The 13351-nt window shown below is 34.5% G+C and overlaps 1 protein-coding gene and 1 pseudogene across 3 annotated transcripts in view; both read left to right on the forward strand.

Moving 5' to 3' along the window:
- NBEA (neurobeachin) overlaps positions 1–13351 on the forward strand; it is a 682324-nt gene that overhangs the window by 101228 nt on the left and 567745 nt on the right. For all 3 annotated transcript variants that reach the window (XM_059377712.1, XM_059377713.1, XM_059377714.1), the window contains exon 8: positions 592–738. In XM_059377712.1, coding sequence (XP_059233695.1) covers positions 592–738 — 147 coding nt within the window. The remainder of the gene's footprint in view (positions 1–591; positions 739–13351) is intronic.
- LOC132002926 (Y-box-binding protein 1-like) lies at positions 4873–6068 on the forward strand (annotated as a pseudogene).

Consider the following 13351-nt stretch of genomic DNA (forward strand, 5'->3'; position numbering starts at 1 on the left):
AGCACCATACCACGTGCTTTAGGTGGCAAATTTTGGTGATCGATATTGATTTGATTCTGCATAATGCCTACTCATGGAAGAGAGGGAAGTGATTTTTGTTCTGTCCTTGACTTAGTGTGGAGAGACAGAGGAATATATATCCCTGGGGGAGACATTAGTTTCAAAAATTAGGGCTTATGTGTTTATGGTTAACATATGGAATAGTCATTCTCTGATTTAGATGAATCTCTCTCTATATGGACAATTGTTAAATGATTAGAGTTTTAAAATTAGTTTTACTTTTGTAAATAAAATTATAAGCCCTCTTGCCTTTAAGATAACATTTCTATAGTGGTTAAGTGATTATTGAATAGATGATTTGTTTTGTTTTGCTTTTGTATAGATATAAAATATTTAACTGATACACTTTTTCTGAAAGTCTTTAGCTGGTCTTTATTACTTCAATACTCCATAAAGTCTTAAGTGATGCTTTCTTCTGTTGTTATTGTTATATTTTAAGGTATTCATGACAGTGAAGGCAGTTGTCTTTAAATATTTTATCATTACAAAATAATACATTGATTTTTTTTTTTGTGACTTTTTAAAAAATAGAGCTATGACAAGTGCTTTCTCGGATCTTCAGAAACTGCTGATGCAAATAGGGTGTTCTGTGGTCAACTCGGTGCCGTGTATGTATTCAGTGAAGCGCTCAACCCTGCACAGATATTTGCAATTCATCAGTTAGGACCTGGATATAAGGTAGTAATAAGTATCTTGTTATAAATTCTGTGGAAAGTTTTATGTGAACTCTATGTGAAATGTGATACTATATAATATATAGCAATAATCTTCCTTCAAGGTGGTTTCAGAGTTATCTCTGCTGTTTGGAACTCAGCTGTTATTACAGGCTTCATTTTGTTTCCAAGGTGCTTTTTCTCTTTTTCACTATTTTCATGAAGTTTTAAAATTCTTTTTATGTTTTTTATTTTTTTTTTATTTTTTTAAAAAGATTTTATTTATTTATTTGACAGAGAGAGATCACAAGTAGGCAGAGAGGCAGGCAGAGAGAGAGGGGAGGAAGCAGGCTCCCTGCCAAGCAGAGAGCCCGATGCGGGACTCGATCCCAGGACCCTGAGATCATGACCTGAGCTGAAGGCAGCGGCTTAGACCACTGAGCCACCCAGGCACCCCGAAGTTTTAAAATTCTTCAGAATATTTTCTAATATTAAAGCCATGGCTTTTGTTAACATAATTCTGAAATATGCTTTTATATTTTATAAAAGCATATTGCTTAATGTGGAATTTAAAATCTCAAATTTTGAAATATAGATGAACACATGAAATGACCATTATTGTTCAAATTAGAGATAATTTGGAAAGAATAAAGATTTAAGAAGAAAATAGTCTAAAATTACATGTGACTGAAATTAATTCAGTTTTAGTTTTTACTTTTGCTCGTCCTTTACAATAGGTGGAGAAGGTCAGTATAGTAGTGAGTATCTGAGTTTTGCAAAATCAATTATTTAATATGATTTATCATATTCTTCCTGTTTTTTAACTTTCAAAACGAAGACTGAATTAGGCAAGATACTGCATTCCCATATATAAATTAGTTTTTAATGTACAGTATACCTGTAATAATAAGAAATAAGAGTTTTATTTAAATTACATTAGAAGCTGTGACATCCCAAACATTTAGGAGCTGAGAGAAAATTATGGGGTGTAAGTCAAAGTATTTATAAGTTTATGTCTTGCATGGAAGAGCTGTTTTCTTAAAAACAGTGTTCAAATAATCAGTATGAAGACTATATTATGAAAACAGGGGTACAAAAATAAGTCTGTTCCCAGTATATATAAAATAATCAGAATAATATTAAATGACAATAATGCTGTTATTTTTGTGTCAACGTGAAAATATTTGCTACGATCTATTTTCCATATCATTAATTTTACTATCCCTAGAAACGACTTTGTGCTTATACAGCACTTTTTATTCTGTCATTCCTTTAGTTTCGTTTGGGTCATGGTTCTGCCATGTGTTGGCTTTGCATGGGAATGTTTCTGTAATTCAGATTTTTATGAGACTGACACGCTATCTACTGCACTAATGAGGCACCTTGTAATTCAGATTTTTAAATTAATGTACTTTCTTTTGTTTTTTTTTTTTTTAAAGATTATTTATTTATTTATTTGACAGAGAGAGAGAGAGAGAGATCACAAGTAGATGGAGAGGCAGGCAGAGAGAGAGAGAGAGAGAGTAAATAAAAGGAGGGTATTACTAATCAGACAAAGCATTAGATTTGGTAATAATTTGTAAAGCAAAAATTTCTCACTGTAATTTTTTCTAGTATGGAAAAATTTACTGTGAGTTAAGTTCTGTTTGATGTGGTTATTCAGTGGCTACAAGTATCTTATACAGTGGCTTTTTGACATGAGTTTGCAAAACAGATTTTAAAATTCTGATATTTTATAATTGTTATTGTACATTTCCTAATTATTAAGCACTTTGTCTGCATTGCTAAATTTTTCAGTACTAAAATTTTGCTTTGTGTTTTGTCCTCCCTTCAATAAAATGATAGCATAGTGATTCTTTATCAGTTTATTATATTATGATAAAGATCTAACTGATATAGAAAAAATATACAGAGTTAGTTAGTTAAAAATCACTTTGGAGGAGTGTCTGAGTGGCTCAGTTGGTTAAGTGTCTGCCTTCGGCTCAGGTCACGATCCCAGGGTCCTGGGATCGAGCCCCACATCATTGGGCTCCCTGCTCAGCAGGGAGTCTGCTTTTCCTCTTCCTTCTGCTTTTCCCCCTGCTTATGTGTGCATTCTCTCTCTTTCTTTTTCTCTCTGTCTCTCACTCTCTCAGATAAATAAATAAAAATCATTAAAAAAATCATTTTGGAGGGTTTCTGATATTTGCTTGAATAGGCAAACTCCTAAGAAAGTAATATTCCCACAATAACCACTTTCTGCATGTTATATAAAGAACTATGCGAGGCTCTAAAAACTGAGTAAATGCAGCCAGGTTTTAGAGAGGTGTTAAAACATGAAACAGGTGATCAGAATGGGCTGAATTCCCTACTTTTTACTTTGATAGAGAAACTTTGTGGCCAGGAATTATCAGCCACAAAATTTTTAAGAAGTGGAAATTTTAGAACTGAAAATACATCTGAAGTTAAGAAAAATTCACTGTATAGGTTTATTATTAGCAAAATTAATATGATAGAGAAATAAACTTGGATATAGGTTGACAGAACCATTAGAAGAAAAGGAAAAGATTAGGGGGGAAAGAAGAAAACCATAGAGATGAATGGGATGGTTTAGAAATGTCATATGCAATGTATAAGAAAAAATATAGGAGGAAATAATGGTCAAAAACTTACCAAATTTCATTAAAAACAAAGACAAAAACAAAAACAAACATATTTATAGATTGAAGGAACTTTGTAAACTCCAAGGAAAATAAAGTCAGGGAAACCACAAAGTGGGAGCAGAACCTGTCAACCCAGTCACTGGGCATCTGCCTTGGGCTCAGGTCATGATCCCCGGTCCTGGGATCAAGCCCCACATTGGACTCCTTGCTGGGCAAGGGAGTCTGTTTCTTCCTCTCCCACTCTGCGTGCTTGTGTTCCCTCTCTCTCTGTGTCTCTCTCTGTCAAATAAATAAATAAAATCTTTAAAAAAATAGGATCTTACTTGATAGATTGTAACAAACACTGATTGTGTTTTACTGTGACTAGGATAGAGGGGTTTAGACAAGGCAGATAGCAACAGAAAGTAATGGAACTTGTTTGGAGTTTTGATAAGCCATACTTAAAATAATACTGTAAGAGGTCAGCTTTTGCATAAAATGAGGTAAATCCAGGAGGATTTTCTGTTCCTGTGAATATGGACTAAAGGTGCAAGAAGAGATTCAGAGGTTACCCAATTATTTTTGCCTGAACAACTGAATTGATGGGCTTTTTATTTACTGAGATAGGAAAGATTTGGAAAGACCAAATTTGGGGGAGAAAAGTCAAGGTTTGTTTATAGATATATGATGTTTGAGATGCCAGTTAGACATCTAAATGGAGAAGTGATGTAAGCCTGGAGTTTGGGGAGGAGTCTAGGTTGGAGATGGAACTTTAGCATTGGTAGGGTATAGACAGGATTTAAAGCTCTGAGACTGGATTTTGATACCAATGAAATGAGTTCAGAGATAAAAGATGACTGAGTAATGGGTCTTTGGAAAAGCCAAAGTTTGCAGGTTGTGGAGATGAGAAGGACCTAGTAAGGGGAAATTAGAAGGAGAGCAAGGGAGTAAGAGGAAAATGCAGGAGAGTGGTGTCCTGGATGTTTTTAAAAGAAGAAGAGGTGATTAATTATCAAATGCTGCTGCCAGGTTGAGTAAATTCAGGACTAAGAAATGGCTATTGCATCTAGCAGCATGGAAGTCATGGGTGATCTTGATTATCACACTTATGTTAGCTGAAGTGGGTGAAAGTACTTTCATTTAATGAAGACAGTAGTATTTTTTCAGAATTGAAAGAGAAACATTAGTTTATGATTGAAAGTGTAGTTATTTAGTTTTGCTTGTATGATTCTAATACATTATGTGAGAAGGCTTTACCTCTCTGCCTCTGTAATATTCTGTAACTCCCATTTCTATCATTTTGTCCTTTTGAAGAATTGTTTATATGTAGCTGTTTTTTCTGGTCTCCTGGTTATTTGCTTTTACTGTACTATACATTTATTTATGTTCAATATATTTGTAAATAAAAATTTGATAGGAAAACACCTGAGTAATATGTACTCATGTGCATATGAATATGGTTACATACATTTTCTGCAAAATAGTGAAGCTTTATTTTCATTTTAGTCACTATCTTTAGGGTGATACGAGCATATTCAATGTATGCTACCATTTCTCAAGTTAGTTGCAGTTCTTTTGGAATTGCTTTTGAAAGGTCAGTTTTTAAGTTACACAAGAAAACAGTTCTCATTACTTTAGAGCTACGCTATATTTTTGATAATAGATGATTTTGTGATACCTATTAATTCATCAGACATGGCTTCAAGTTGCTCTTCCTTTTCCAAAAATTAAATCTATCCCTTGAGGATGACAGTTTGCTTTCAAAAATAAAATTTAAAATGCTGTAATGTTCGATTGATAGTGGAGTAGAGATTGGGAGTGGAGAGCAGATCTCAGAGAGCCCTGAGTAGCTCTCCTTCCACTTTCTCCCCTTCAGGAACCACCACTGCTGCTTCTGGCCCAGCTCACCATCATTGCAACCTTAGCAGTGAGGCCAAGATCTAGCCTCTAAGTGAGCGGCATCAAGGGCAGCCTCATATTGGCAGTGCCTGAAGGGTCAAGTTTATCACAAGGAAGTTTTTGGGAACAATAAAATGGTTCAGTGAAAGAAACAGATAAGATTAAATCAACAGGAATGATACCAGAGAATATGTATTTGTACACCAGGAAGTACCTTTGCAGTGTAGAAGATAAAAAGTCTGTCGAGTTTGATATTGTTGAAAGGATAAAAAGGGTGCAGAGGCAGCAAATGTTACAGGTCCTGGTAGATTTCCAGTGAAAGGCAATAAATGTGTGGCAGACTGTAACCTGCTAAATTATATACACTATCCACATTGCAGGGGCCTCCACGCAATTACCAGTAGAATTTCTAGAATAGTGAGAATGGGGAAAAGAATGCAGGATCAGAAAGTACTCCTGAAGACCAGGACCTAATTCAGGCCACGGTGCCTACTTTACTACATGGGGAGACCTTATGTATGTTGACCACAGTATTCCAACCTTCCTGTACGGGGAGAAGTGATGGAGGGTGCTGACAACCAGGATGCAGGAGAGCAGGGTTGACCAGTGAGACAGAATATGCATTGGGGTTATAAAGGACCATTCCACAGGGGCTCTCCTTGCCGAAGATGGACTAAAGAGGATGGCAGTGAAAGAGATAAGGAGAATCAAGGAGATGAGACCCAAGGTCAGCAGCCATCTCAACATTCTGTACTACTACAACTTCAACTACCAGAACACAGAAGCCCAGAAAGCCCTAAGTGACAAGAATGCAAAGAGACAAAGCTGCTGGTCCACCAGTGGAGCATTAGTCCCCTTACCAAGGCTGTACAGGGTAGGGCTGAGTAACTGCAAGCTTATTATCTCTGCCATCATCCCACCATTGGTTTGATCATCCAAAAAGAGGATGTGAATATGACATTTCTACAATGAAAAATAACAGAAGGTTGGAGCTAAAATGCTTGATTTTTGTTCATTGACCAGATAGTTAAACTTTCTCCATTATCTCTGCAGACTGGAATTTTTATTATCTTTACCTCAAGATGTCTATTTTTTGGTAATGGCAATTTTTTTCTTAAAGCCTGGTTTTCTTCACTATAGTTACAAAGGTTTTTAAATTGTCTCATGTCTGAAAAAGTTGAGATTTTTAAGAACCCCATTTTTAATTTATAATAAATGTTTACAACTTTTTTTTTTCCAAAAAACTGAACAAATTGCAAACACCTTTTAATAAAGTTCTTTAAAAATGTTGTAGATTTTGAAAATGTTTTTAAAAATTCTAGATAAAACGCGGGGTGCCTGGGTGGCTCAGTGGGTTAAAGCCTCTGCCTTCACCTCAGGGCATGATTTCAGGGTCCTGGGATTGAGCCCCTCTTCGGTCTCTCTCTTCTTTGGGGAGCCTGCTTCACCCCCTCTCTCTCTGCCTGCCTCTTTGCCTACTTGTGATCTCTGTCTGTCAAATAAATAAATAAAACCTTAAAAAAATCCTAGATAAAAGGAATGTTTTGAACAATAGACATTCTATTATGTGTATTTCTAAGGTAATTCTTTTGGAAAATATGCGACTTGTGATCATATTGTTTAGTAATATTTGCTTTACAGTATCAGGGGTTGGGTGTTTGGGTGGCTCAGTTGGTTAAGCATATGCCTTCAGCTTAGGTCATGAACCCAGGGCCCTGGGGTTGAGCCCGGCCTCGCGCTCCCTGCTCAGTGGGATTCTGCTTATCCCTCTCATATGCACTCTCTCTTTCTCTCTCAAGTCCTCTCTTTCTCTCAAATAAATAAATAAATAAATAAAATCTTAAAATATATCAGGTATATTACCTTAAAGCCATACTATACTTAAAATACTAGAATATCAATGAACGGTGAGAAAAGTGTTTTCCGGTGACCTAGTCCTATCTCACCTCACCAATGTAATGCCTTTAGACTTATTTTATTATCCAGTTCAAATAATTTTTACTTACTGGTCCTAAATTTAAATCTGCAATTCCTACAATGTTCGTATTCAATTATTGGATCATTTTGTGTATACTAACATGTTTTTACTCTACCAACTCAATCGAATAATGCTTCCTAGTGGTCAGGAGGGGAAATGTATAACCCAATGCCATTTTTTCATTTTCAAAGATCTTGAATTAACTGTTTTTAAAATTTCATTATATACTTATAGATTTAAATATATTTGAAATATTTTAATCTATATTAGTCATTGTCCTTTTTAAAATTAAAATTGTCCCACCTTTAAGTGATGATTGTCTGTTCTAGTTGGTTCCTTAGTACTTTGACCAGACCCTGTAGTCTTCAATAGATTCCTTGCTATTTCCCATGACAAGATTTCAGACTCATCTTGAACATTTTGTTGTTTTCAATCCTGGAATCAGCCATTATTCCATGAATCCTTAGTTTCTATTAGTGTGAAATTGAGGACTTTGCTGTGTTTTAATTTGACCTTCTCTAAGTTAAATCTATATCTCTTTTCTATATTGAGAATACAAGTTGTCAAATGTACAGAGGGTAATAGGATTAGGAAAGCCCATAGTTACACATATAACAGTCTATGAATAGCACTACCAGTATTACTCTACTGACATTATTACTGAAAATGTTTTTTTGGGGGGGGGGCATATGTTCTCTTCATTCTCCTTGCCATTTCTTAATAGTTTAAATCTATTATAGGCTGAGTTGTATTTCCCTCAAATTTTTATTCTGAAGTCCTAGATCCTAGTAGCTTAGAATGTGATATTTGGAGATAGGGTCTTTAAAGAGGTAATTAAACTTAAGTGAGGCTATTAAAGTGGGTCTTAATTTAATATGAATGGTATCCGTATAAGAGGAAATTAAGATACAAACATGCACAGAGGGAAAAGTATATGAAGATACAGGGAAGAGAAGAGGTTCCAGAAGGAACCAAGTCTGTTGACATCTTGATTTTAGATTTCTAGCCCCCAGAATTGTAAGGAAATAAATTTTTGTTGCTTAAATTACCTGACTTTGGTACTTTGTTGTGGCAACTCTACCTAGCAGACTAATACAGGTATGATCTACACTGTGAGTATATGTAGTTATTACATAACTATTCTCAATTTTAAACATTCTTTAATTGTAGTCCTATGAGTATTTACATATTTAAGCTTCATCATACTGCTTATATTGATGCATTTTGGCTATCTGAAGCTTATTCTGTAGTGTGTTTCTCTAGAAGGGCTTATGGGAATAGTATTTCTTTTTTTTTTTCCTGATTTTATTTATTTATTTGACAGAGAGAGATCACAAGTAGGCAGAGAGGCAGGCAGAGAGAGAGGGGGGAAGCAGGCTCCCTGCTGAGCAGAGAGCTGGATGCTGGGCTCAGTCCCAGGACCCTGAGATCATGACCTGAGCTGAAGGGAGAGGCTTAACCCACTGAGCCACCCAGGCACCCCAGGGAATAGTATTTCTTAAGAACTGCATTTCATTATTAGTTTGTTAGGGGTACTTACACTTGAAAGGCATTTGCCTCTTATAAAATTCTTGACTAACCTTTCTTTGAATGTCTTAAATATGTTACTGATTTTCTTCTGGATTAAAATGTTTTGTTGAAAGTCTGATGACAGTTTTAATATCCTTTCTTTTTGCCTATGTGTTCAAAGGATTTTTTTTTCTTTATATCTAGTCATTTTTCTAGATATGTCTTAGTCATTTGGAGTTGATTTCTCAGATGGGTGGTGTGTACTTTCAGTATGTAGTTTTGCATCTTTTTATATTTCAAATTTTTTTTCTTACATTGTTTAGTATTTGTGTTTCCTTACTTTGGTTTTCCTTTTCAGAGACCTGATTATACATGTTTGATTTACTTATCTTTAATATTTGTCATTCTGTGTGTGTGTGTGTGTGTGTGTGTGTAGTCAAATTATTTTTTGGGTTTCTTTTCATTTGAAGGACTCTGTTATTTTTTGTAGGGTGAGTCAGCAACAAATTATCTCAGTTTTTATTTTTTTGTGAATATATTTCATTTTGCTTTCACATAGCTTTTCTGGATATAAATTCTTGGTTGAAAGGTTTTTCTTTGAGCACTTTGAATGTTTTATTTCACTGTGTTCCAGCCTCCATTTTTTTTTTAGGTGAGAAGGCAACCCCCCCCCCCCCGCCAAAGATTTTATTTATTTATTTAACAGACAGAGATCACAAGTAGGCAGAGAGGCAGGCAGAGAGACAGGCAGAGAGAGAGAGGAGGAAGCAGAGAGCCTGACTCAGGGCTCCATCCCAGGACCCTGGGACCATGACCTGAGCCAAAGGCAGAGACTTTAATCCACTGAGTCACCCAGGTGCCCTGAGAAGTCAACTTTTGATCTTATAGGTGAAGAGTCATTTTTCTCATGCTGCTGTTAAGATTGTCTCCCTGTCTTTGGCTTCCAGCACTTTTACTATGATTTTTCTGTTTGTAGATTTCTTTGCTTTTATTTTTCTTTGAGTCCATGGGCTTCCTGAATATGCAAATTAGAGTTTTCCAAAAATTGGGAAAGTTCTCAGTTCATCAAGTTTTTGAATATTTTTCTCTTTTCTCTTTCTTCTCTACTTCTGCTATTCCCATTCTGTGTATGTTGGTATATTTAGTTGTTTCCCACATTTCTCTGAGGTTCCAGTAATTTTTCTTTACTCTTTTTTTCTTTTTGGTTTTTGGATTACATAATCTTTATTAATTTATTTTCATGTGTGCTAATTCTGTCATCTGCTTGTTCAGATCTTTTGTTGAGCATCTATAGAACAGTTTTCAATTCAATTACACTTTTCAGCTCTAGAATTTCCATTTGGATTCTTTTTATAGTATTACTCTCTTAATTGATACTCTCTATTTAATAACTTTTTCAAAGATTTATTTACTTATTTCAGTGAATGAGTGAGAGAGAGAGAGGGAGTGAGAGTAGGGGCAGAGGCAAAGGAAGAGAAACTCAAGCAGAGTCCATGCTGAGCCCCGTGTGGGGCTTGATCTCTAGACCCTGAGATCAGACCTGAGCCAAAACCAGGAGTCAGACGCATAACTGACTGGGCCACCCAGGCTCCCTAATAGTCTCTTTTTAATATGACATTGTCACCATACCTACGTTTACTTCTCTAATTACAGTTTCCTTTTAGTTTTTAGAATGTATTTTTATTGGCTTCTTTGGAGTCTTTTTCTGTTAAATCTGACATCTGTTTGCTCTCACTGGCAGTTTTTGTTGCCTGCTTTTTCCCATATGTATGGGTTATATTTTCCTGTCCCATTCCATGTCTCTCAGTGTCTGGTTGGAAAATGTCCCTACTCTCTTTTTTCTTTTAAAAAATTATAATAACTTTATTGAAATGCAATTTACATATCATATAATTCACTCCTTTAAGTATACAAGTAAATTATTTTAAGTAACTTACGGAGTTGTACAGACATCACCACAATCCAGTTTTAGAACATTTCTGTCACCCAGCATGCCTATTGGCAGTCATTCCTCATTCTCATCCCCATCCTACTCATACCATTTTATATAACAATTGTGCTTCTGAAAATCCTTCAAGGAATAATTTAGTGAGTAATGATATTTATGCATAAGCATTCTTATTATGCCTTAATATATAATTTTGAAATGCTGGAGGTAATCTAAATACCAAAAATGGAGTAAATATAAGAAAATTATCATATTTTAATAATAGATTATCTTTATAGTCATTTAAATTGCATCATAATTAAAAAAAACTAAAAATGTTATATTTAATTAATTATGATGTAAGGTTGTTTTGCTTCTACAAACCAAAGTAGGGAATATGTTATTTGCATTGTAAACTGAGAAACTTAAGGCCAGTCATTATTTAAATAAGAATATGTTTTATTAGACTTACTACATTATATTTCCCAAAAAGATTTTATGATTTCCCAGAGAATATATTAAACATCATTTATTCCATTGTAAGTAATAGGAACAAAATGAAAATAAAGGTTTTGTTCCAGACAGTAGAATGTACATACATTTCAGAATTGTTAAAATGCCAATGTGGAAAAGCTAATTACAATATTTAACAATACATTTGTCAGTATTTCAATCATTATTTTTAGAAAGCAGGTATTCTGAGTTCTTAAGCAAGATAGACATATAAAAAAAATAGGAAGAATTAATTACCTGTTTCAGACATTGCTTTAAAAATAACAGTAACCATGAGCCAAACAGAGGGATATCTTCAATGTTTTCTAGTACTTTTCACTTAAATTCATTGAAGATTTTAAGAACGCATTTTATTAGTAATTACTGGTATAAGACTTTCAGCTGAAAAAAGATTTTACTGCTTAAGTTCAGTGTGTGGTGAATAACACTGGTGATTTCTTAGTCATATTTAATGGTTGCTGCGTTTCTCAAAGCAACCAACTCTTTTATACATGTTGTTAAGTAAAGGAAAGGGCACAAAAAAGCAGAAAGAAGCAAAAAAGAGCCAAAGAAAGATATTTAAAGAAATAAGAACTGAGAAGTGGTAGGTTTTAAGCAATGGTAGAAAACAAAAGTTTTGTGATTGAATTGAATCCAGAAAGAAGACCAAAATCAAGGAAGAAATATGGGTAATATATTTTTAGTCTTAAAAGTATGAGTGCAATTAAATATAAAGTGGATGTATTTTGTCAAAAAGAGATTAGAAAATAAAAATGCCAAAGTGTTAAAGAAAAAAAGAGGAATGGATAATTTTATTTTAAATTCTGAATTTTCCCTGAATAAGGAAAAGTCATTTAAAGTAGCTTTAGAATGACTAAAGGAAAAACTGAAAGGATTCTATTTGGATGAATTTCCTTATAAAACTTTAAAATTCAGAGAACATTTGTTAAGGCATTCCTATGCATGGAGCACTGTTATAGGCATTATGGAACATGCAAAGCTGTAAATTACCTTTAAGGAACTTTTAACCATATAGGGAAGAAAAACATACAAAAAGTTAAAAAGTAAAGTTAGTTGAATTTATAATCATGATATAATCTGAGAACAGTAAGTCCAATGGGATCATGGAAAAGGATTCTGATTGTAGGAACTGAGAAATGCTTCATAGAGAAAGATAGCTTTAAAGCCAGTTCAGTCAGGCTTTAAGCTTCTAATCTTTGATTTTTTTTTCCTGTGGGGATGACAATTAGAATTTGCAAAACAATCTTTTAAAACCAATCTAATATCAAAATTCCTTAATTAAAATTTTGAGTAGAGTTGACACAATGTTACATACATTTTAGGTGTATAGCATAGTGATTTGACAAGTTTATACATTATGCTATGTTCAATACAACTGTAGCTTTTTGTCACCATATATCACTAGTATAATATCATTGACTATATTCATTTTTTAAAAAAAGATTTTATTTTTTTATTTGTCAGGCAGAGAGGCAGGCAGAGAGAGAGGGAAAAGCAGGCTCCCTCCTGAGCAGAGAGCCCGATGTGGGGTTTGATCCCAGGACCCTGGGACCATGACCTGAGCCAAAGGCAGAGGCTTTAAACCACTGAGCCACCCAGGTGCTCCTCATTGACTATATTCTTAATGCAGTGCCTTTTGTTCCTGTGACTTATTCATTCCATAACTGGAAGCTTGTATCTGCAGTCCCCTTTACCCATTTTGCCCATTCCTCTATCCTGCTCCCCTCTAGCAACCATTATCTTCCATATCTTGGCTGTTATAAATAATGCTTAGTAAACATAGGGGGTGCATATATCATTCCAAATTAGTGTTTTCATTTTCTTTAGATAGATGTCCAGTAGTGAGATTATTAGATTATGGGATATTTCTATTTTTAATGTTTTGAGGACCCTCCATATTTGTTTTCTACAGTGGCTGAAAATAAACTTAAAAACTCAAATTGGAGTAAGGACCTAAATGTGAGACCTGAAAACCATAAAAATCCTTGGAAAGTACACAAGCAGTATTTTCTCTGACATTGGCGTTTATAACATTTTTATAGATATGTCTCCTAAGGCAAAGGAAACAAAAGCAAAAAAAAAAAACTATTAGGACTGCATCAAAATAGAAAGTTTTTGCAAAATATAGGAAGGAAACCACTCACGAAATGAAAAGGTAACCTATTGAACAAGAGGAGATACTCACAAATGA

This window comes from Mustela nigripes, chromosome 15 (genome assembly GCF_022355385.1).
Source record: "Mustela nigripes isolate SB6536 chromosome 15, MUSNIG.SB6536, whole genome shotgun sequence".
NCBI lineage: Eukaryota > Metazoa > Chordata > Mammalia > Carnivora > Mustelidae > Mustela > Mustela nigripes.